Source organism: Hyperolius riggenbachi, chromosome 3, assembly GCF_040937935.1.
Source record: "Hyperolius riggenbachi isolate aHypRig1 chromosome 3, aHypRig1.pri, whole genome shotgun sequence".
Lineage (NCBI taxonomy): Eukaryota > Metazoa > Chordata > Amphibia > Anura > Hyperoliidae > Hyperolius > Hyperolius riggenbachi.
Window position 1 is genome coordinate 52,118,129 of NC_090648.1, and position 23,964 is coordinate 52,142,092.

Consider the following 23,964-nt stretch of genomic DNA (forward strand, 5'->3'; position numbering starts at 1 on the left):
CAATCTAAACGGTAGTGGGAGACGCACTAGGTAAGGGGGTGGAGGAACAGATAAAATCCCCGACTGAGCATTCAGTCTGGCTTTGCTATAAGGACTCAGCTATAATGATTCCTGAGCAGAGCCACAAGGGGGCAGGCTTGGGCTTAAAAAAGACAGCACAGAAGACAGACTCAGGTATAAAGATTCCTGAACAAAGCCAGACTGAATGCTCAGTCTGGGATTTTATCAGGGCTGATAAGAAGCAATCTGAACAGTAAATAATGAAACAGAAAGCAGGGTAGGCGTTTTCTCTAATGTTCCCACTGATATATATGGTAAAATACATGAGGGTGCTTCGTCTCTGGTTCCCTTTAAATCTAGTTTTTACTGCTTCATTGTCTCTGCTCAATGACACCTTCAATGAATATGCCAGAGCACAAATCTATGAATTGAGCCTTTTTTTTTCATCTCTCTCCTGCTCTCAGAAGCCATTTACTGACATGAAAGTGTTTTATGGCTGTAATTACTTATCAGTGTGGGTTATGCTATAGTCTGACCCAGTCCAACCTGTGCAGAAACTGTCACTTGCATTTCCTGATGTTTAACTCTTTCAGGCAGAGAAAGAAAAAAAAAAGGAATACAGCCTAGTTATTTGTGTGCTTGGCATTGAACATACACATGTCTATCTCATCATGTCACGTCACCTCGGTTGTCCTTTAACCCATTAATTGTAGCTACACCCCTGCTTCAAGCTTAGCTTTCATTTTGACACTAATAAAGTGTTGTAGTAATGGTGTACAGTTGATCTACTGATCTGCTAACCTGTGTCTTTCATCTGTCTTAGGTGTTTGTTACAAACCCTGATGGATCTCCTGTGTATAGAGTTCCTGTGGTTGGTAATCCAGGATCAGTTAGAGGGGTGACTTCTGAAGACGGAACTGTCCGCCTGACTGTCAATACCAACACTGGCATATCCTCGCTTATCATATCTGTAAGTCTTACATGAATTGGCTGGTTTCAAGCACTGTTCAGGTACATTGACTGCTGGACTTCAGGTCATATTTATAAGACAGTGGAAAATTACTGAGAGATATATGGAGGCTGCCATAATTATTTCCTTTTAACCAATACCAGTTGCCTGGCAGTCCTGCTGAACTCTTTGGCTGCAGTAGTATCTGGATCACACACCTGAAACAAGCATGCAGCTAATCCAGCCAGACTTCAGTCAGAAACATCTGATCAGCACGCTTGTTCAGGGTCTATGGTCGGTTTCACGCAGTACTCCCGCAATTTTGTTGCAGTACGATCGTGCAATCGTATCGCACCGCAACATCAAAAACAGCCTTCAGAGATTACCACGGCGATGCGCGGTAATCTCATTTCTGGCTGCAGGTCGAGCAGTAAGTGAGGCTCTCTAGCGCTCCCTTCCTGTGGCGAAAATGTCAAAATGCGCTTTCATGCATGCGTGGCGGAAATGCGAGCGGCAAACAGTTCATATATCTACGGCGCCATAGACTTACACGACTTCTGGTTGCCACACATCACCGCAGGTCATCGCTGATAATGCGCTGTTGTCGTCAGGGCTGTGGAGTCAGAGCCGGAGCCATTTTGGGTCAGAGTCGGAGTTGGAGTCGGTGGTTTCCTAAACTAAGGAGTCGGAGTTAAATTTTTTTGTACGAAATCCACAGCCTTGGTAAGTATTAGACTAAGGAATCGGAGTCGAGGAGTCAGATCCATTTTAGGTACCTGGAGTCGGAATTGGAGTCGGAGGTTTCATAAACTGAGGAGTCGGAGTCGGATGATTTTTGTACTGTGTGTGTGTGTTACAGGCAGCTAGAGGATTCAAATGCTTACTCCTATCAGATGCACACTGGCTATTGTGGAAAAGGGGCCTAAGAAAAAATGCAATAAAAATAGATCCATGCTATGATAGTTTCTTAAATCTCTCCCGGGTACTGCGCTCTCATGCATCAACTTCAATTCCACCTTCTTATAGTGATATTTCTTGAAAAAAAATATAAACAGAAAAAAAGAAAAAAACCATAGCGGGATACTGTATTATCAAAGTGTCCATATACAACAATACCCAGTGTTCATAGACTTCCCTGTATGCATCCACCATGTAAACAGGTATCACAGGTCCTCACCATACACTATAGCTGCCAGGTCACAGACAGCAATAAAAGCACCATAATCCACCAACAGCCTTTGAACACTCCACATGTGCAAAAAGACACCAGCATTGTCACCCGTGGCCTCTCACCTGTTACTATGCCGTCCAAATTATAAGAACGCAAACGCGCTTGTGGATATATTCCGGCAGGCCCCAATTGGCATCAATACGGCGGATGGATCTTTACTTCAGCAAAAGCAATGCAGTTTTTAAACCTCTCTCTGCATAACCTGTGTCTCCCGGCTTGTGGAGGATGCAATGATCAGGGATCCCTGAAAAAAACAAAAACTGAAAAAACCTTAACAAGGTCGACAACAAATAACTATTTGACATTTATTAATAACTAGCTGGACGCCTGGCGTTGCCCGGGCATGTATTTGGCTAGTGTTGGCTATGCCCACTTTTCCTAACCCTAACACACAATTACTTAATGACCAAGTATGTGAGCTTTGCGGTCTTTGGCATCAATAATTTGCAATGAAATAAAATTAATCTGATTGGATGTGGCTCCACCCCTTTTCTGAATTTGAACCCCAATCACCCAATGGCCAACTGTACTAGGTACAGGTGATTAACAGTGCAAGAATGGCAGCAATTAAATATTCCCCTTAAAAATCAATAGGTGGATTTTGATTGGCTTTTATAGGCTCCACCCACTTTTCTGAATATTAAACCCAGTCACCCAGTGACCAACTGTGCAAAGTTTGAGAACCCTACCATTTACAGTGTAAGAATGGCTGCAGTTTACATTTGCACAATGAAATTTGTATTTTTCTCCACCCACTTATTTCCTAATATTGTTCAGGTATTTATTTGGCTGGTGTTGGCTCCGCCTACTATTTCTAACCCTAACACACAATTACTCAATAACCAAGTTTGTGAGCTTTGCGGTCTTTGGCACCAATAATTTACATTGAGATTAAACAAATCTGATTGGCTGTTTGTGGCTCCACCCCTTTGTCTGAATTTGAACCCCAGTCACCCAATGACCAACTGTACCAGGTTTAAGGCTTGTGCCATTAACAGTGCAAGAATGGTAGCAATTACATATTTCCCTTGAAAATCAATACGTGAATTTTGATTGGCTTTTGTAGGCTCCACCCACTTCTCTGAATATTAATCCCAGTCAGCCAGTGACCAATTGTGCAACGTTTGAGAACCCTACCATTAAAAGTGTAAGAATTGCTGCAGTTTACATTTTCTCAGTGAAATTTGCATTTGTCTCCGCCTACTGATGACCCGGCATTGCCCGGTTATGTATTTTGCAGGTGCTGGCTGCGCCCACTTTTCCTAACCCTAACACACAATTAATCAATTACTCAATGACCAAGTTTGTGAGCTTTGCGGTCTTTGGCATCAATAACCTGCATTAAAATGAAACAAATCATATTGGCTGTTTGTGGCTCCACCCGCTTTTATAAATTTAAACCTCAGTCACCCAATGATCAACTGTACCAGGTTTGAGGCTTGTGCCATTAGCAGTGCAAGAATGGCAGCAATGAAATATTCCCCTGAAAAATCAATAGGTAATTTTGTATTGCCTTTTGTAGGCTCCACCCACTTTTCTGAATATTATCCCATTCACCCAGTAACCAACTGTGTAAAGTTTGAGAACCCTACCATTAACACTGTAAGAATGGCTGCTGTTTACCTTTTCCCAGTAAAATTTGTATTTGTCTCCGCCCACTTATGACCCGGCGTTGCCCACTCATGTATTTGGCTGGTGTTGGCTGTGCCCACTTTTCTAACCCTAACGCACAATTAATCAATTACTCAATTACCAAGTTTGTGAGCTTTGCAGTGTTTGACATCAATAATTTGCATTGAAATGAAACAAATCTAATTGGCTGTTTGTGGCTCCACCCCCTTTCTGAAATTCTGAAATTGAATCCCAGTCACCCAATGATCAACTGTACCAGGTTTGAGCCTTGTGCCATTAACAGTGCAAGAATGGCAGCAATGTAAATATTCCCCTTGAAAATCAATAGGTTAATTTTGATTGGCTTTCATAGACTCCACCCACCTTTCTGAATATTAATCCCAGTCACCCAGCGACCAACTGTACAAAGTTTGAGAACCCTACCATTAACACTGTAAGAATGGCTGCTGTTTACCTTTTCCCAGTAAAATTTGTATTTGTCTCCGCCCACTTATGACCCGGCGTTGCCCACTCATGTATTTGGCTGGTGTTGGCTGTGCCCACTTTTCTAACCCTAACGCACAATTAATCAATTACTCAATTACCAAGTTTGTGAGCTTTGCAGTGTTTGACATCAATAATTTGCATTGAAATGAAACAAATCTAATTGGCTGTTTGTGGCTCCACCCCCTTTCTGAAATTGAATCCCAGTCACCCAATGATCAACTGTACCAGGTTTGAGCCTTGTGCCATTAACAGTGCAAGAATGGCAGCAATGTAAATATTCCCCTTGAAAATCAATAGGTTAATTTTGATTGGCTTTCATAGACTCCACCCACCTTTCTGAATATTAATCCCAGTCACCCAGCGACCAACTGTACAAAGTTTGAGAACCCTACCATTAACAGTGTAAGAATGGCTGCAGTTTACATTTTCCAGCGAAATTTGTATTTGTCTCCGCCCCCTTTCTGGTTATGGGAATAAAAAGTATCCTATACTTTATTACATGAAATATACTATGTGTGTGCCAAATTTCATTCAAATCCGTTCAGCCATTTTTGCGTGATCGAGTAACAAACATCCAAACATCCAAACATCCAAACATCTAAACATCCAAACATCCAAACATCCGAACTTTCCCATTTATTATATTAGTAGGATAATTTGCCTCAGTTGGTGATGCCACAGTGCACAGCAATGGACCTGTTTCTCTCTAGCCGAGCAATTTTTAGATTTGGAACACCACTTTGCCATCACCTGTATTTTTGTAAGTAGTGAAATGACATCTATTTTTTCCTTTTTTTTTTCCACTGCTAGGTAAAAACAGAAGATCAAAAGCTGACCAATGACCAGCAGGCCAAAGCCGATATAACAGCCACCGCCTACATACCTAAAAGTGGAAATTATCTATATCTCGGTGCTTCAGGGGGAGCAAAGAGACTGGGGGAAAATGTCTATATTAACTTTATCATCCAGAATGCTGACCAGAATGTTCAGAACCAGATCACCCATTTTAACTATGTGGTAAGGGTGCCTAACCTATCCTGTGTCTGTAAAGGAAGCTATGAATAAAACTTGTTTGTTCTACTTGGTGTTAGAGGCCTGCACAGGTCTAATTTTTCAGACCAGCACACGACCCACAGCCCTGCTACCTGCACCTGACCCACAACCCGCTTTCTGGTGAATCTGGCACCCGCACCCGACCCGCAGCCCCGCTACCCGCAGCCGACCCGCAACCCGCTTTCTGGTGAATCTGGTATCCGCACCCGACGCCCCACTACCTGCACCCAACCCGCAACCCGCTTTCTGGTGAATCTGGTACCCACACCCACAGCCCTGGTACCCGCACCCGACCCGCAACCCGCTTTCTGGTGAATATGGTACCCACACCCGACCCGCACCTGCAGACCCGCTACCCACACCCGACCCGCAACGCGATTAATATAAAAAAACGGTTACCCGAACCTGACCCACATTTTGGGTAACCCGCGAGTACCCGACCTGATGCAGGCCTCTACTTGGCGTGTATTAGCCAAGAGCCATTAGCCATGTGGCTGATTATTATCTGTTTCTCCTGCATTTTACATTACTGTGCACTAAGAAGCTAGAGCCTTTCTAGCAAGTAAAATTACCAATATTAATTTGCTACTATTGGGCAGTGCTAATTCTGATAGTAAAATTGCTAAACCCTACCTTATTCTCAGATGTGTTTTCCTTCTATCGATGTCTAACCCTAACCATCCCACAGCCTATGCCTAACCAACACGGTACCGATGCCTAATCCCAACCAGCCCCGCCATGAATCCCTAACCCTAACTGACTCCTCATTTCTGAAGTCTAACCCTACTAAAAGACCCCCACACCAATGCCTAACCTTAACCACGCCCTTAGGGCCAGATTTCTGGTAATGGCCACAAAGGCCATGGCCTTGGACGCTGAAAAAGCAGAAGGGCAGAAGGGTAGTGATGTAGTGAATATCAAATTTTCAGTTCCCTAACGCAAATTTACTGCAAATGTTCGCAAACTGGACGTTCCCGGCAGGCTCCATAGACTTAAATGGAAGGCAAACGGCTGCTGACTTTAGCGGTTAATAGCAAAGCCCCTGAAGGTTCTAGAAACGCCAAATTTGCAGGCCATGTTGAGGAGGACAGAAGAAAAAAGAGGGACATTTTTTTTCAAAAAGACATTATAGTTTTTGAGAAAATTAATGTCCTCCCGCCCCCACACCTCTCTGCTTCCACTTCTCCCCCATGCGAAACCCTACACCGGTTCCCTATCTGCTTCAGGATGAGTTTTAAGGTTCTGTGCCTTACCTACAAATCTGTGCACAAGACCTGCCCAACCTAAATTTTTGAGCTCGTCAACAGATATATACCTTTTCGCCCCCTCCGTTCCTCCAATGATCTCCGCCTGACCTCCCCACACATTCTCATTCCCATGTACGTTTACAAGACTTCTCAAGAGCTTCCCCCACCCTATGGAACTCCCTTCCACTCCCCCTCAGACTCGCTCCTTCCTTCAAAACCTTCAAGCAAGCCCTCAAAACACATTTCTTTAAAATGGCCTACCCCACATCTACCACACTCTAACTCTCTCAGTCAACCACCTTCTCCACAGTCCTACCTTATGTGTTCCTCCCCCACCCTTCAGATTGTAAGCCTTTGACAGGGCCTCCCCCCTCCCTTAGTGTGTCCTTCTTAATTTTACTACCCCAACAATGACATCCTTCTCATGGACTAACTCAGACTTGTTTTGCTGGGTCTCTGTAAAACTTTTTATACCCTGATTGCATGTATAACCTTGTGCTATGTTGTTATAACTATTTGCTACTTCTCTGTCTGTCAACACTTGTTACAATGTATGTATCCCTATGTATTGTCCAGCGTTGCATAATATGTTGGCGCTTTATAAATACAATTATTATTAATAATAATAATAAAGTCAGAGGAAAAAAGTTATAATTTAAATGTTGTAAAATGGCAGATAATGTATTAACATGTATATAAATGTATTTATTTGTATTTGTATGTTCAGAGTGTGGGAAATATATAAAAAAATGACATGGGGTCTAACCTCCAGAGCCTCTTTAACCCCTTGTCCCCCATGCAGGCTGGGATAAGCAGAATGTGGAGCCTCAGCCGCGTGGGGATTCGCACCCTGAGCTATACCAGCCTGCATGGTCTATGGTATTGGGAGGGGGGAGGGGCTCCGGGAGAGAGGGGCAGCCAAGCCTTCTCCTTTCCCCCACAGCCCTTGTCCAATCCATGGACAAGGGGATCTTCCCCACCTAGGAGGGATTTCATGGGGACATCTGTGAGTCCCCTTTAAGAAGGGAACCTCCAGATACCAGCCCCCTCCCCAGGAGAAATTAGTATAGGGGTACATTTCCCATTTCCATAAAGGGTAAAAAGAAATAGTCTTAATTAACCATGAATACTTACCTTTAATTGCCAATATCCTCGGAAATGATCCCATGCCAATATCCTCTATCTTGCGACCTTGATTGAAGATCTCCATTAGCCGCTGCCACACATAATGCCCCCGCCACAGCTCTGTTATACTAAGTATAACTGAGAGCGATGGCCTCCTGAAGCTCCACCGCCAGCTCCCGCTGTCCTCCCCGCCTCCACACCTGTCACCCCCACCCATGCGGGCACCTAAGAAAAAAAGATCTACTTATCTGGGGCTTCCTCCAGCCCCTGGCAGCTTATTTGTCTTTCGCCGCAGTTGTGGTGTCCGGTGATCCCCTCTGTTGCAGATGCCGACCACGCCAGGTCAGCAGTCAGCACCTGCTGCGCCTGCATGAGCGTGCGGCTGTGCCGCCCGTGATCGCCCTAGCGAGGTCTGGAGCCTGTTTTTGCACAGGTGCAGAAGTACTGTAGATCTTGTTTTGTTTATGCTCGCACGTTCCCTATAGCCCCCTCAGCCGTTGAAACATTTGCCACATTCAGAACACGAACTTTAAAATCGATTTTCTCAAAAACTATATGGTCTATTGGTCTTTTTGATTTTTTTCCTCTTGTTCCCACTGTCCTCCTTAACATACCCTGCAAATTTGGTGTTTCTAGCACGTTCGGGAGCTTTGCTATTAACTGCTAGGTCGGCGGCCATTGACTGTCAAGTGACAGGCAGCCTACTGGGCCAATCAAATGCAGGAATCTCGTCCTTTGAAGCCACTGAACCCGCCAGGGCTCAGGGCAGATTCAGTGGAGCGCTCGTTAAGTTTAATGAAGTGCTTGTTAAACTATTGTAGCATAAAGTAATTTAGCAGCGCACGCTATGGCTGCACAGCATGCACCGGAGATTATAACTCTCGCTGCTGTCATTAAGCAGCGCTGCTGTCATTAAGCAGCACAGCTAAGTGAATCAACACCTAACAGATATCAATTTGTTTTGGGGTGCTTTCAGTAATAAATAACAGCCTAGCTAACTGTCCCTGTCTCTCTGTGGGCTGTGTCACCCACAAAGAGAGCTATGGTATAGTAAGTTCAATCACAAATACAGTGGAAAGATATGCACTGGTAATACAGTGTGCTGGCACAGTACAGCAAGGGCCAGCTGCGACAGACAGGGCTGTATCCATGCAGTGTCAGTAGTGTCACACACACACACACACATACACACACACACCACATCAGAAGAATATTAGCCATCAAAAGAGCTTTTTTGAGGTGCTTTCAGCAACAAATTTCAGCGAGGAGCAAGCTACACAACAGCCTAGCTAATTGTCCCTGTCTCTGCAGCAACCTCTCCCTTCCTCTCACTATAGCAGCAGACTGAGAACATGGCCGATGCTGCTGTGTTTTTATAGGGGGGTGGGGGTCCGTGGGGGAGTGCAGCCTGATTGGCTGCCATGTGTCTGCTGATTGTGATGTAGAGGGTCAAAATTTAGCCCAATGATGCGGTATAGGGGGCGGGTCGAAATCGCTATGTGTTCGCTACCCCTCGCGGACGCGGATAGCTGAAATTTACGTAAACTACCTGCCGGGCAAACAGTTCGGGCCATCTCTAATCCTCGGGGGAAGATTTGGGGAGTGCTTCCATGTAGAGGCAGAGCTTTGGGCAGTAGCTCTGCCTCTACTCCTGTCAATCTGCATGGATCTCTGCCTCTCCCCGCCCCTCTCAGTCTTTCTTCACTGAGAGAGGCGGGGTGAGGAGGCGATCAGCGCAAATTGATGGGACTGGAGGCAGAGTTACAATCGAAAGCTCCGTCTGCCCGGGCAGCAAAATCCACAACTTTGAAAGTCGTGGAATTTTGCCCCGGGATTTCGGGGGGATTGTTCGGGGAGTGTTTAGCCGCGGGGATGTGGCGTTTCAGGTATGACATTAATTCTTAAGAGGAATAGGAAATAAAACCTTTTTTTTTTTTTTTTTTTTTTGAGGCTTCAGAGTCTCTTTAAGCCACGCTGCTGCTACACCCCTAGTCACGCCCTCATCACACCCCTAGTCATCCATAAAGATATAAGAAAAATATGTACCGTAGTTGATAATTCAAACCACACTGGTACTTTCTATCCTGTTCATTTTCATTCATATTAACATTGTAAAATAAGAAATATGTACATGTAAAATATAGTAATAAAGTTTAGAGTGAATTAAACATACATTTACATGGATCAGTACATGAGTCCTGAAAGAGGGACAAATGAGGAGGAAAGAGGGACAGAAGGATTTGGTTCCCAAAGAGGGACTATCTCTCCGAAAAAGGGACAGTTGGGAGCTATGACGATTGCAGGGGCATAGCAATAGGGGGTGCAGAGGTAGCAACCGCATCGGGACCAGAGGGGCCCCAAGGGGCCCTCCCTCAACTGTAGTATTAGCTCTCTATTGGTCCTGTGCTCATAATAATCACGTCTATAGATACTTTGAATAATAGTAATTCTTAACAAACTGTTTCCCATCCCCTTCTTGCACCTCTGACACTGTAGTTGCCATTGGCAAGTTTTGGTGCAATGTATCAGTTATGTATAGAGTGCTTAGGGGGGCCCAATGTAAAACTTGCATCAGGGCCCACAGCTCCTTGGCTACGCCACTGTGGTGATGCGTCTCTGACACTGCTCTACACCGCAGGAGCAACTCCCAACAGCCCAACGCCCCCAGTGACAACAAGACTTGTGAAGGCTTTTGTTACACCGCTGATGGTCTGGTCTCTATGCCTTTCCATTTTATAACAAAGTATTTGATGTTTTTTTTAACCCCACAGATATTAAGTAAAGGTAGAATCTGGAAGGTTGGACAACAGGAGAGAGCGCGGGGACAGTCCTTTGTTACGCTGCCGCTGCAGATAGCAGCAGAGCTCATCCCATCCTTCCGCTTCCTGGCATACTACGTGGTAACAACTGGAGCAGGGCGTGAAATCGTGGTAGACTCTGTATGGATAGATGTGGCAGACACCTGCATGGGAACGGTAAGGACATCATGGACGGCAGTTGGGCATGCATTTGGTTCATCTGTAATCAGGCATGGGCTTTCAAATCCAGACGGACTCGAATTTGGAATGCAAATTAAGTCTAATGACTTCACGTGAGACTGCGGGATGGGGGGTAACTTATCCAGAAGTCTTTGGGGCGTCTGCGCTCCATTATGCCTCCTAGGCGTAATGAAAGCCACGTTCCACCATTCACTTCTACGCTTCCGCCTTCTGGCTTGAAAGAGGAAGCGCGGTAGTGAGTCATGCAACGCGGCCTTCCTTACGCCTATGAGGCGTAATGGAATGCAGACGTCCTGAAGACTTCTGGGTAAGTTAACCCCCATCCCACGGTCACACATAAAGTCATTAGACTTCATTTGAATTCTGAATTTGAGTCCGTCTGGACTAGAAACAGCCCATGCATGTCTATAATATGTTTAAAATGGGTAGGAGGCGCCCGGTCTGGGTTGCATCATAGTGTGAAATAGTATAGAATCGGGATATCAAATGGCGACTGAACCAATCACTATAAAGTATGAAATAATAAGATCGTCCTACCTTATAGGTGTTTGGCAGAATATAAAAGCAAGTAGAAGTATCCCGGATACCCGTTCCAAACTTTTTACAGGTACTTCTTCAGGTACTGACCTGAAGAAGCGGCTGTGAGCCGAGAAACGCGTTGTCAAAGTGCACCAATAAAAAACCGAATGCTTATTCGTATACTTCTACTTGCTTTTATATTCTGCCAAACACCTATAAGGTAGGACGGTCTTATTATTCCATACTTTATAGTGATTGGTTCAGTCGCCATTTGATATCCCAATTCTATACTATTTCACACTATGATGCAACCCAGACCGGGCGCCTCCTACCCATTTTAAACATAATTATTTTCCCTCATACATACCCTGTATTGAGCGTGATCTAGTCGAGTTTCTCGACGAAAGTAATCGTTTTGCCAGGAGCAGCGACCGTCTTGGGAATAAAAGGCCAAGTGGGGACGTTTTTTTCTCCACCTGCGCACACGAGTGGTTGCCTTGCTGCAACCCAGCTTTGTGAGTATATACTCAATTGCTTTTGTTTATCCATATCCACTAACGTTATTGCACCAGATTGGGCTCCCCGACCTGTTTGTGTTTTTCCTTCAATACTCTATAGATGTCTGTAATATCTACACTGTGTTTGCAGCTGATTTCCCACATGCCAGCCATCAGTCAGGTGCCGGGTTGTGTCTGGTTGGACCAGATACCCCTAAACTAAATACATTTATGTATGGTCTTTCAAGCCTATATATATTTTCTGATTAAGATATTCTTTATGCTTTGTAAAGGCCTGACAAAGGGTTAACAACCCGAAACGGACTAGTGTCGTTGCCTGAACTAAATAACTTTTGAAATAGTATTTTCATCAAACAAAGCACACAGGCCCATATGCAATTAACCCTCCTGGCGGTTTGCAAAAAAATCGCCAGGGGGCAGCAAATCTTTTTTTTTTTTTTTTTTTTCATGTAGCGAGACAAAGTCTCGCTACATGATAGCCGCTGCTCAGCGGCATCCCCCCAGCCCCTCCGATCGCCGCCGGCGATCGGAGATCCGGAGATCCCGTTCAAAGAACGGGATCTCCCGGAGGGCTTCCCCCGTCGCCATGGCGACGGGGCGGGATGACGTCACCGACGTCATCGACGTCGTGACGTCAAAGGGGATTCCGATCCACCCCATAGAGCTGCCTGGCACTGATTGGCCAGGCAGCGCACGGGGTCTGGGGGGGGGGGGGGGCGGCTGCGGCGCGACGGATAGCGGCGGATCGGCGGGTAGCGGCGGCGATCGGGCACTGCACGCAGCTAGCAAAGTGCTAGCTGCGTGCAGCAAAAAAAAAATTATGCAAATCGGCCCAGCGGGGCCTGAGCGGTGCCTTCCGGCGGCATAGCCCGAACTCAGTTCGGGCTTACCGCCAGGAAGGTTAACTTTTTCACCTGAGTTATCTCCTAGGAGATAATTTTCATATTCTCTTTAAATTAACTTTTTTTGCATTTTACGATTAAAAAAGGACCCAAAAGTTGGTAAAAAGTATTATCCAAATTATTTTGAGCATTTCCTTGCTTGCTAGTGGTTTAAAAATAATTTTATGACAAGGTGTGAAAATATTACCGAGGAGAAAACTAAAAAAATTAATTGCCACAGTGTCTCTGATCTGCTCAACACATTGATTCTTTATGTCTGTACCATGAAATATTTTTATTGCTGTTTAAAAAAAAAAAAAAAAAAAACTTTTTCCCTTTTTGAAGAGAAAAAAAAGATTTTTTGAATATAATAAAGTGTGAAACGAAAACCTTAGAAGCGGATTGCTGATTTGTGGCTTCACTTTATTCAAACCGATCTTGCTATACAGAAATCTGTCTGTAATATCTACGCAACATCAAAATTATCTGAGAGCAGATTTATTTTTATTTTTGTTGCTAAAAATGAAATGGAGGGACACTTGCAGCAGTCAAAATCTAAAAGACGTGCCAAATGCTCTCCACACTATCCAAAGCTAAAATATTTTTTCAAACATTAACCACTTTACCCCCGCGCGTACATATTTCTCCGTCCCTTTTTCCATCCTTTCACCCCCAGGGACGGAGAAATCCGTACTTTCCACGTTCCCACCGCTGCCCGCGCTCCCGCTTGCTCTAGCGCGCACTCCCGCTGGTAAACACGCCGCCGGCCGCTCGCCTGGAGATCAATGAACGGGAAAATTCATTCCCGTTCATTGATCTAAGCCCCGCAATGATCCGCTGCTTCTCCGATAAGCAGCGCGATCATTGTGAAAAAAAAAAAAACTTTCTCAGCCTTCTAGTACTTCCTGGTTGCAGGTCGCATTAAACAAAAAGTTACTGTTGCCATCTTGTGGCCAAATAGTAAAACTACACCCTAAAGCATTTTTTACATACAAATAAATTAGTTTTACACAAACTCCTTACCTCCCACACTCCCCAATTTTTTTTTTTGTAATGAAAAAAAAAAAAATTACAATTAAAAAAAATACATAAATAGTTACCTTAGGGACTGAAATTTTTAAATATTTATGTCAAGAGGGTATAACACTGTTACTTTATAAACTATGGGCTTGTAATTAGGGATGGACGCAAAACTGAAAAAAATGCACCTTTATTTCCAATTAAAATATTGGCGCCAAACATTGTGATAGGGACATAATTTAAATGTTTTATAACTGGGACAAATGGGCAAATACATTTCATGGGTTTTAATTACAGTAGCATGCATTATTTAAAAACTATAATGGCCGAAAACTGAAAAATAATAAATTTTTTCCCACATTTTTTCCTATTTTCCCATTAAAACACATTTAGAATAAAATAATTCTTGGCATAATGTCCCACCTAAAGAAAGCCTAATTGGTGGCGAAAAAAACAAGATATAGTTCATTTCATTGCGATAAGTAATGATAAAGTTATAGACGAATGAATGGAAGGAGCGATGAAAGGTGAAAATTGCTCTGGTGGTCAAGGGGTAAAACCCCTCAGTTGGGAAGTGGTTAAAGCAGATCTGAAGCCAAAATAAACCTATGAGATACTGAATTGTAATTGTAATAAATAGAACAATAGCAGCAAACAAAGGAGTCTCATATTGTTTTCCAGTACAGGAAGAGTTAGAAAACTTGAGTTGTTATCTACTCAAGAGAGCTTTTCTGCGCTAGTAAAAGTCAGTTCTGTTTTCTGAAGAGCATAAAGAGCCATGAAATAGTGAGAGACAACGTGAGATAAGGTTTTACTGCAGGAAAGTTCAGGGGGCCATTACTTCTGCTTTGTTTTACAAGTTAAAAGACAGACCATAGATTCTAAACAGCAACTGTGAAAATCTGATGCAATGTTATAAATAAAGCTATATAACTTAAAATAAAAATATGAGACTTCTCTTTGCTACTAATGTTTTTTTTTCTTATCTGTCCTACACATACAATTCATTATCTCAAAAGTTGATTTTTGATCTTCAGATTTGCTTTAAAAAGAAACTCCGACCAAGAATTGAACTTTATCCCAATCAGTAGCTGATACCCCCTTTTACATGAGAAATCTATTCCTTTTCACAAACAGACCATCAGGGGGTGCTGTATGACTGATATTGTTGTAAAACCCCTCCCACAAGAAGCTCTGAGTACCGTGGTACTTCTGGCAGTTTCCTGTCTGTGAACCTTGCAGCATTGTGGGAAATAGTTGTTTACAGCTGTTTCCAACTGCCAAAAAAACATGCAGCTGCTACATCACCTGTCAACAGTAAAAATGTCACCATGTAATAAATGTCAGACTGTGAATCAGGGATTTAAAAGATTTTACAATGGGCAAACACTGACTAAATCATTTATACATCATTATTGTAAAAAATAAGCACTTTTTTATTACATTATTTTCACTGGAGTTCCTCTTTAAGTTCTCAGCGATGATATTTATGAACTACTGACAACACTGCTATATTTTGGTCTCTGTTTCCCACAGCTGGAACTATCAGGTTATCAGGAGAAAGACAACGCAATACAACAACCTGGAGCCACCATCAGGCTTCAGCTCAAAGCTGACCCCAAGGCCCAAGTGGCATTAGTGGCCGTGGATAAAGGAGTCTATGAAAGGAATAGCAAGAATAAGATTTCACAGAGAAAGGTATGTTCAGAAATTTGCTAAGGCAATTGTTTGTATTTTAGCCAATTAGAAACCCAGATTTCAGTCCTATCGTTCACATTCCCACTTGATCCATGTGTATTTTTACTTGGTGATAAACCCCAAAATTCCTTGCACCCTGTTCATACATTTATCCAGCATGTTGCTTCTACTGCAAACCGCGTTCTGGCAAGAAGTTTGTACTTCCCCTCACCTTCACCTGGAACAGGCCTTTGTTCTCCTAAATAAAATTATGCTGGCTGAATAAGTCTAAGTTGCAGGACAATATGCAGGGATTTCAAAATACCTTGAACCCCTGGATTCTATGGCTGGAGAATAATGGTCTAAATTATGTCCTTCATAACTAACTAAACTTTCAGTAACTACTTAAAGCTGCATAAAAGAAACTAAACCACTCTACACATCTGGGTTAAAGTATTTAAAGGATTTCTACACAGCTGATGGAGTTAAAAAATATTCAGAACTACAGAAGGAGTTTAAACTCCCAGTCCAGTGTCAATTTTTAGCCTTTAGAGTTATCGATTTTCTCAGATCTAATAAATTAACTATTTCTGCCGCCCAGATGTGAAGCTCACGTCCGGGCGGCTGCTCTGCTGCGGTGCCACGCTTCGGCGCGATCGCGGGCGTGACCCCATGGTGTCCCCCGGTAGCCCTGGGATCAGTGAACGGGAACATGGTTCCCGATCACCGATCCGTCTCCCCAGCAGAAAAACCGAAGCGCTCTAACTAGAGGCTTCAGTCTTTCTGCCCGGAAAAATTTCCGCATCCACCTTGTGCTTCCGCTTAGCGAGAAGCACAAGGAGGCAAAAAAAATTCAAGGTGGCTATCTTGTGGTCAAATAGTAAAACTGCATCTACATATTTTTACATTACAATTTACACATATAATAACATTAAAAATTAACTGTTTATTTCCCACACCAAAATATTACCCAAATAAAATTTTTTATGGAAAAAAAAAATTACAATAAAAAAAAAGAAAAAAAAGACATTAATAGTTACCTAAGGGTCTGAACTTTTTAAATATGCATTTTAAGCGGGTATACTACGAACATTTTTTAAATTATAAGCTTGTAAATAGTGATGGACGCAAAACGGAAAAAATGCGCCATACATCGTGATAGGGACAAAATTTAAATGGTGTCATAACCGAGACAAACGGGCAAATAAAATGCATAGGTTTTAATTATGGTAGTGTGGATTATTTTAAAGCTATAATGGCCGAAAACTGAGAAATCATGAATTTTTTCCATTTTTTTTCTTATTAATCCTGTTAAAATGCATTTATAAAAAAATAATTCTTAGCAAAATGTACCACCCAAAAAAAGTCTAATTAGTGGCGGAAAAAACAAGATATAGATCAATAAATTGTGTTAAGTAGTGATAAAGTTATTAGCGAATGAATGGGAGGTGAAAATTGCTCTGATGCATAAGGTGAAAAATCCCTGTGGGCTGAAATGGTTAATTATCCCTGAAATCACTGCAAAAATTCTCACTATGTTAAACGCAAAATATCCACAGAGAGGTGCTATTTCAACTTGCTATAATGAAATCTCTGCACTTCCTATCTCACCACTTACTACATTTTCCAAAACATGGTCTTATTACCTTGCCTCACAAATTACGACTAAAGATCTTATTCTAGCGACTCAACAGGTCCTGCAGATGTCCAAATGTAACTCACATTGGGAATGTTTTTCTAAAACACTCACCAAGTGGTACATGACTCTTAGGAAAGTGGCTTCTTTTACTCCAAATTCCTCTTCATTATGTTGGAAGTGCTCAATCCTCTGTTGGTACATTTGTTCACATGATGTGGGATTGTCCCGCTATTAAAAATTTATGATCGGCAACGGAATCCTACATCAAGTCAAATTTTTCTCCCAATTTCCAACTTACTACCAGACTTGCGGTCTTATGTCTGGATCTGGAGAAGATCGATGCTTCTAATAGACTCCCTATCTCACAATTAATTTTCGCTACTAGACATATTATTACGACCGAATGGAAATCTACAGATCATCCATCTTTTCAATGTGTACTTAACCACTTGAGGACCTAGGGCTTTCTACCCCTTAAAGAGACTCTGTAACGACAAAAAGATCCCCTGGGGGGTACTCACCTCGGGTGGGGGAAGCCTCAGGATCCTAATGAGGCTTCCCACGCCGTCCTCTGTCCCACGGAGGTCTCGCTGCAGCCCTCCGAACAGCCGGCGACTGTGCCGACTGTTCAATTCAATATTTACCTTTGCAGGCTCCAGCGGGGGCGCTGTGGCTGCTTTCGCTCCGAAGGAGGCGGAAATACCCGATCTCAGTCGGGTCCGCTCTACTGCGCAGGCGCCGGAAACTTGCGCCTGCGCAGTAGAGCGGACCCGACTGAGATCGGGTATTTCCGCCTCCTTCGGAGCGAAAGCAGCCAGAGCGCCTGCGCAGGAGCCTGCAAAGGTAAATATTACGTCACCGCTGTACGGAGGGCTACAGCGAGACCCCCGAGGGACGGCAGACGGCGTGGGAAGCCTCATTAGGATCCTGAGGCTTCCCCCATCCGAGGTGAGTACCCCCCAGGGGACGTTTTAACGTTACAGATTCTCTTTAAGGACCGGCCACTTTTTTTCCATTCAGACCACTGCAGCTTTCACGGTTTATTGCTCGCTCATACAACCTACCACCTAAATGAATCTTGGCTCCTTTTCTTGTCACTAATAAAGCTTTCTTTTGGTGCTATTTGATTGCTCCTGCGATTTTTACTTTTTATTATATTCAGCAAAAAAGACATGAATTTTGGCAAAAAAATGATTTTTTTAACTTTCTGTGCTGACAGTTTTCAAATAAAGTAAAATTTCTGTATACATGCAGCGCGATAAATGTGGACAAACATGTTTTTGATTAAAAAAAACCCATTCAGCGTATATTTATTGGTTTGGGTAAAAGTTATAGCGTTTACAAACTATGGTGCAAAAAGTGAATTTTCCCATTTTCAAGCATCTATGACTTTTCTGACCCCCTGTCATGTTTCATGAGGGGCTAGAATTCCAGGATAGTATAAATACCCCCCAAATGACCCCATTTTGGAAAGAAGACATCCCAAAGTATTCACTGAGAGGCATGGTGAGTTCATAGAAGATATTATTTTTTGTCACAAGTAAGCGGAAAATGACACTTTGTGACAAAAAAAAAAAAAAAGTTTCCATTTCTTCTAACTTGCGACAAAAAAAAAATGAAATCTGCCACGGATTCACCATGCCCCTCTCTGAATACCTTGAAGGGTCTACTTTCCAAAATGGGGTCATTTGTGGGGTGTGTTTACTGTCCTGACATTTTGGGGGGTGCTAAATTGTAAGCACCCCTGTAAAGCCTAAAGGTGCTCATTGGACTTTGGACCCCTTAGCGCAGTTAGGCTGCAAAAAAAGTGCCACACATGTGGTATTGACGTACTCAGGAGAAGTAGTATAATGTGTTTTGGGGTGTGTTTTTACACATACCCATGCTGGGTGGGAGAAATATCTCTGTAAATGACAATTTTTTAATTTTTTTTACACACAATTGTCCATTTACAGAGTTATTTCTCCCACCCAGCATGGGTATGTGTAAAAATACACCTCAAAACACATTATACTACTTCTCCCGAGTACGGCGATACCACATGTGTGGCACTTTTTTGCACCCTAACTGTGCTAAGGGGCCCAAAGTCCAATGAGTACCTTTAGGATTTCACAGGTCATTTTGCGGAATTTGATTTCCAGACTACTCCTCACGGTTTAGGGCCCCTAAAATGCCAGGGCAGTATAGGAACCCCACAAATGACCCCATTTTAGAAAGAAGACACCCCAAGGTATTCCGTTAGGAGTATGGTGAGTTCATAGAAGATTTTATTTTTTGTCAAAAGTTAGCGGAAAATTGATTTTTATTGTTTTTTTCACAAAGTGTCATTTTCCACTAACTTGTGACAAAAAATAAAATCTTCTATGAACTCACCATACTCATAACGGAATACCTAGGGGTGTCTTCTTTCTAAAATGGGGTCATTTGTGGGGTTCCTATACTGCCCTGGCATTTTAGGGGCCCTAAACCGTGAGGAGTAGTCTGGAAATCAAATTCCGCAAAATGACCTGTGAAATCCTAAAGGTACTCATTGGACTTTAGGCCCTTTAGCGCAGTTAGGGTGCAAAAAAGTGCCACACATGTGGTATCGCCGTACTCGGGAGAAGTAGTACAATGTGTTTTGGGGTGTATTTTTACACATACCCATGCTGGGTGGGAGAAATACCTCTGTAAATGGACAATTGTGTGTAAAAAAATCAAAAGATTGTCATTTACAGAGGTATTTCTCCCACCCAGCATGGGTATGTGTAAAAATACACCTCAAAACACATTGTACTACTTCTCCCGAGTACAGCGATACCACATGTGTGGCACTTTTTTGCACCCTAACTGCGCTAAGGGGCCCAAAGTCCAATGAGTACCTTTAGGATTTCACAGGTCATTTTGCGGAATTTGATTTCCAGACTACTCCTCACGTTTTAGGCCCCCTAAAATGCCAGGGCAGTATAGGAACCCCACTAATGACCCCATTTTAGAAAGAAGACACCCCAAGGTATTCCGTTAGGAGTATGGTGAGTTCATAGAAGTTTTTACTTTTTTGTCACAAGTTAGCGGAAATTGATTTTAATTGTTTTTTTTCACAAAGTGTCATTTTCCGCTAACTTGTGACAAAAAATAAAATCTTATATGAACTCACCATACTCCTAACGGAATACCTTTGGGTGTCTTCTTTCTAGAATGGGGTCATTTGTGGCATGTGGCGGTTTAGGGCCCTGGCATTTTAGGGGCCCTAAACCGTGAGGAGTAGTCTTGAAACCAAATGTCGCAAAATGACCTGTGAAATCCTAAAGGTACTTTGGGCCCCTTAGCGTACTTAGGGTGTAAAAAAGTGCCACACATGTGGTACCGCCGTACTCAGGAGAAGTAGTATAATGTGTTTTGGGGTGTATTTTTACACATACCCATGCTAAGTGGGAGAAATATCTCTGTAAATGACAATTGTTTGATTTTTTTTTACACACAATTGTCCATTTACATAGAAATTTCTCCCACCCAGCATGGGTATGTGTAAAAATACACCCCAAAACACATTATACTACTTTTCCTGAGTACGGCGGTACCACATGTGTGACACTTTTGAGGCATTTGTTTTCTAGACTACTCCTCGCGGTTTAGGGCCCCTAAAATGCCAGGGCAGTATAGGAACCCCACAAGTGACCCCATTTTAGAAAGAAGACACCCCAAGGTATTCCGTTAGGTGTATGGCGAGTTCATAGAAGATTTTATTTTTTGTCACAAGTTAGTGAAAAATGACACTTTGTGAAAAAAAACCAATAAAAATCAATTTCCGCTAACTTTTGACAAAAAAAAAAATCTTCTATGAACTCGTCATACACCTAACAGAATACCTTGGGGTGTCTTTTTTTCTAAAATGGGGTCACTTGTGGGGTTCCTATACCGCCCTGGCATTTTACGGGCCCAAAACCGTGAGTAGTCTGGAAACCAAATGTCTCAAAATGACTGTTCAGGGGTATTAGCATCTGCAAATTTTGATGACAGGTGGTCTATGACGGGGCGAATTTTGTGGAACCGGTCATAAGCAGGGTGGCCTTTTAGATGACAGGTTGTATTGGGCCTGATCTGATGGATAGGAGTGCTAGGGGGGTGGTTAGAGGGGAAAATAGATGCAATCAATGCACTGGGGAGGTGATCGGAAGGGGGTCAGAGGGGGATCTGAGGGTTTGGCCGAGTAATCAGGAGCCCACACGGGGCAAATTAGGGCCTGATCTGATGGGTAGGTGTGCTAGGGGGTGACAGGAGGTGATTGATGGGTGTCTCAAGGTGTGATTAGAGGGGGGAATAGATGCAAGCAATGCACTGGCGAGGTGATCAGGGCTGGGGTCTGAGGGCATGGGTAATTAGTGGGTGTTTAGGGTAGAGAACAGATGTGAACACTGCACTTGGGAGGTGATCGGACGTCGGATCTGCGGGCGATCTATTGGTGTGGGTGGGTGATCAGATTGCCCGCAAGGGGCAGGTTAGGGGCTGATTGATGGGTGGCAGTGACAGCGGGTGATTGTTGGGTGGCAGTGACAGGGGGTGATTGATGGGTGGCAGTGACAGGGGTGATTGATGGGTGATTGATAGGTGATTGGCAGGTGATTGACAGGTAATCAGTGGGTTATTACAGGGGAGAACAGATGTAAAAATTGCACTGGCGAATTGATAAGGGGGGGTCTGAGGGCAATCTGAGCGTGTAGGCGGGTGATTGGGTGCCCGCAAGGGGCAGATTAGGGTCTGATCTGATGGGTAACAGTGACAGGTGGTGATAGGGGGTGATTGATGGGTGATTGATGGGTAATTAGTGGGTGTTTAGAGGAGAGAATAGATGTAAACACTGTGCTTGGGTGGTGATCTGATGTCGGATCTGCGGGCGATCTATTGGTGTGGGTGGGTGATCAGATTGCCCGCAAGGGGCAGGTTAGGGGCTGATTGTTGGGTGGCAGTGACAGGGGGTGACAGGGGGTGATTGATGGGTGATAGGTGATTGGCAGGTGATTGACAGGTGATCAGTGGGTTATTACAGGGAAGGACAGATGTAAATAATGCCCTGGCGAATTGATAAGGGGGGGTCTGAGGGCAATCTGAGCGTGTAGGTGGGTGATTGGGTGCCCGCAAGGGGCAGATTAGGGTCTGATCTGATGGGTAACAGTGACAGGTGGTGATAGGGAGTGATTGATGGGTGATTGATGGGTAATTAGTGGGTGTTTAGAGGAGAGAATAGATGTAAACGCTGCACTTGGGTGGTGATCTGATGTCGGATCTGCGGGCGATCTATTGGTGTGGGTGGGTGATCAGATTGCCCGCAAGGGGCAGGTTAGGGGCTGATTGTTGGGTGGCAGTGACAGGGGGTGACAGGGGGTGATTGATCGGTGATAGGTGATTGGCAGGTGATTGACAGGTGATCAGTGGGTTATTACAGGGAAGGACAGATGTAATTAATGCACTGGCGAATTGATAAGGGGGGGGGGGGTCTGAGGGCAATCTGAGCGTGTGGGCGGGTGATTGGGTGCCCGCAAGGGGCAGATTAGGGTCTGATCTGATAGGTAACAGTGACAGGTGGTGATAGGGGGTGATTGATGGGTGATTGATGGGTAATTAGTGGGTGTTTAGAGAAGATAACAGATGTAAACAATACATTTGGGAGGTAATCTGACGGCGGGTTTGCGGGCGATCTAATGGTGTGGGTGGGTGATCAGATTGCCCGCAAGGGGCAGGTTAGGGGCTGATTGATGGGTGGCAGTGACAGGGGGTGACAGGGGGTGATTGATGGGTGATAGGTGATTGGCAGGTGATTGACAGGTGATCAGTGGGTTATTACAGGGAAGAACAGATGTAATTAATGCACTGGTGAATTGATAAGGGGGGGTCAGAGGGCAATCTGAGCGTGTGGGCGGGTGATTGGGTGCCCGCAAGGGGCAGATTAGGGTCTGATCTGATAGGTAAAAGTGACAGGTGGTGATAGTGGGTGATTGATGGGTGATTGATGGGTAATTGGTGGGTGCTTAGAGGAGAGAATAGATGTAAACAATGGATTTGGGAGGTGATCTGATGTCGGATCTGCGGGCGATCTATTGGTGTGTGTGTGTGTGTGGGGGGGGGGGGTGATCAAATTGCCCGCAAGGGGCAGGTTAGGGGCTGATTGATGGGTGGCAGTGACAGGGGGTGATTGACGGGTGATTGACGGGTGATTGACAGGTGATTGACAGGTGATTGACAGGTGATCAGGGGGGATACATACATACAGTACATGGGGGGGGGGGGTCTGGGGAGAATCTGAGGGGTGGGGGGGTGATCAGGAGGGAGCAGGGGGCAGGGGGGGGATAAAAAAAAATAGCGCTGACAGTTAGTGACAGGGAGTGATTGATGGGTGATTAGGGGGGTGATTGGGTGCAAACAGGGGGGTGGGCAGGGGGGGGGGGGGCTGATGGGTGCTGTGGGCGATCTGGGGCGGGGGGGGGGGAAATCAGTGTGCTTGGTGCAGACTAGGGTGGCTGCAGCCTGCCCTGGTGGTCCCTCGGACACTTGGACCACCAGGGCAGGAGGCAACCTGTATAATACACTTTGTAAACATTACAAAGTGTATTATACACTTTGTATGCGGCGATCGTCGGGTTAACATCCCGCAGGCGCTTCCGTATGGCCGGCGGGATGTTGCGACGGGTGAGCGGCGCCAGGCGGAGGCGGAGGATCGCGTCACGGATGACGCGATCGCTCCGCCCATGCCCATACAAGGACCGCCGTATTTTGTCAATACGGCGGTCCTTGCGGCTTCTACTTCCCGGCCGCCATTTGTCTATACGGCGGTCGGGAAGTAGTTAATATCTTTAAACGTAACATGAGCATAGAGAATCTCGTTAGAGCCAGAATTATGATTGATGAGATTTGACTAAAACATCTCTGTATAGCTATGGTCCCTCTATATATAGGTAGACCTCATCATCTCTTGTTATCCACCCATTGACCCAATAAGTGGTTGATAGTTGAT

General features: G+C 44.2%; 1 protein-coding gene across 1 annotated transcript in view; it reads left to right on the forward strand.

Annotated features, from left to right (window-relative positions):
• Window positions 1–23,964, forward strand: part of LOC137562606 (A.superbus venom factor 1-like) — a 335,432-nt gene that overhangs the window by 126,180 nt on the left and 185,288 nt on the right. The window contains exons 11-14 of the mRNA XM_068274110.1: window positions 824–970; window positions 5,109–5,315; window positions 10,495–10,698; window positions 15,197–15,358. Coding sequence (XP_068130211.1) covers window positions 824–970; window positions 5,109–5,315; window positions 10,495–10,698; window positions 15,197–15,358 — 720 coding nt within the window. The remainder of the gene's footprint in view (window positions 1–823; window positions 971–5,108; window positions 5,316–10,494; window positions 10,699–15,196; window positions 15,359–23,964) is intronic.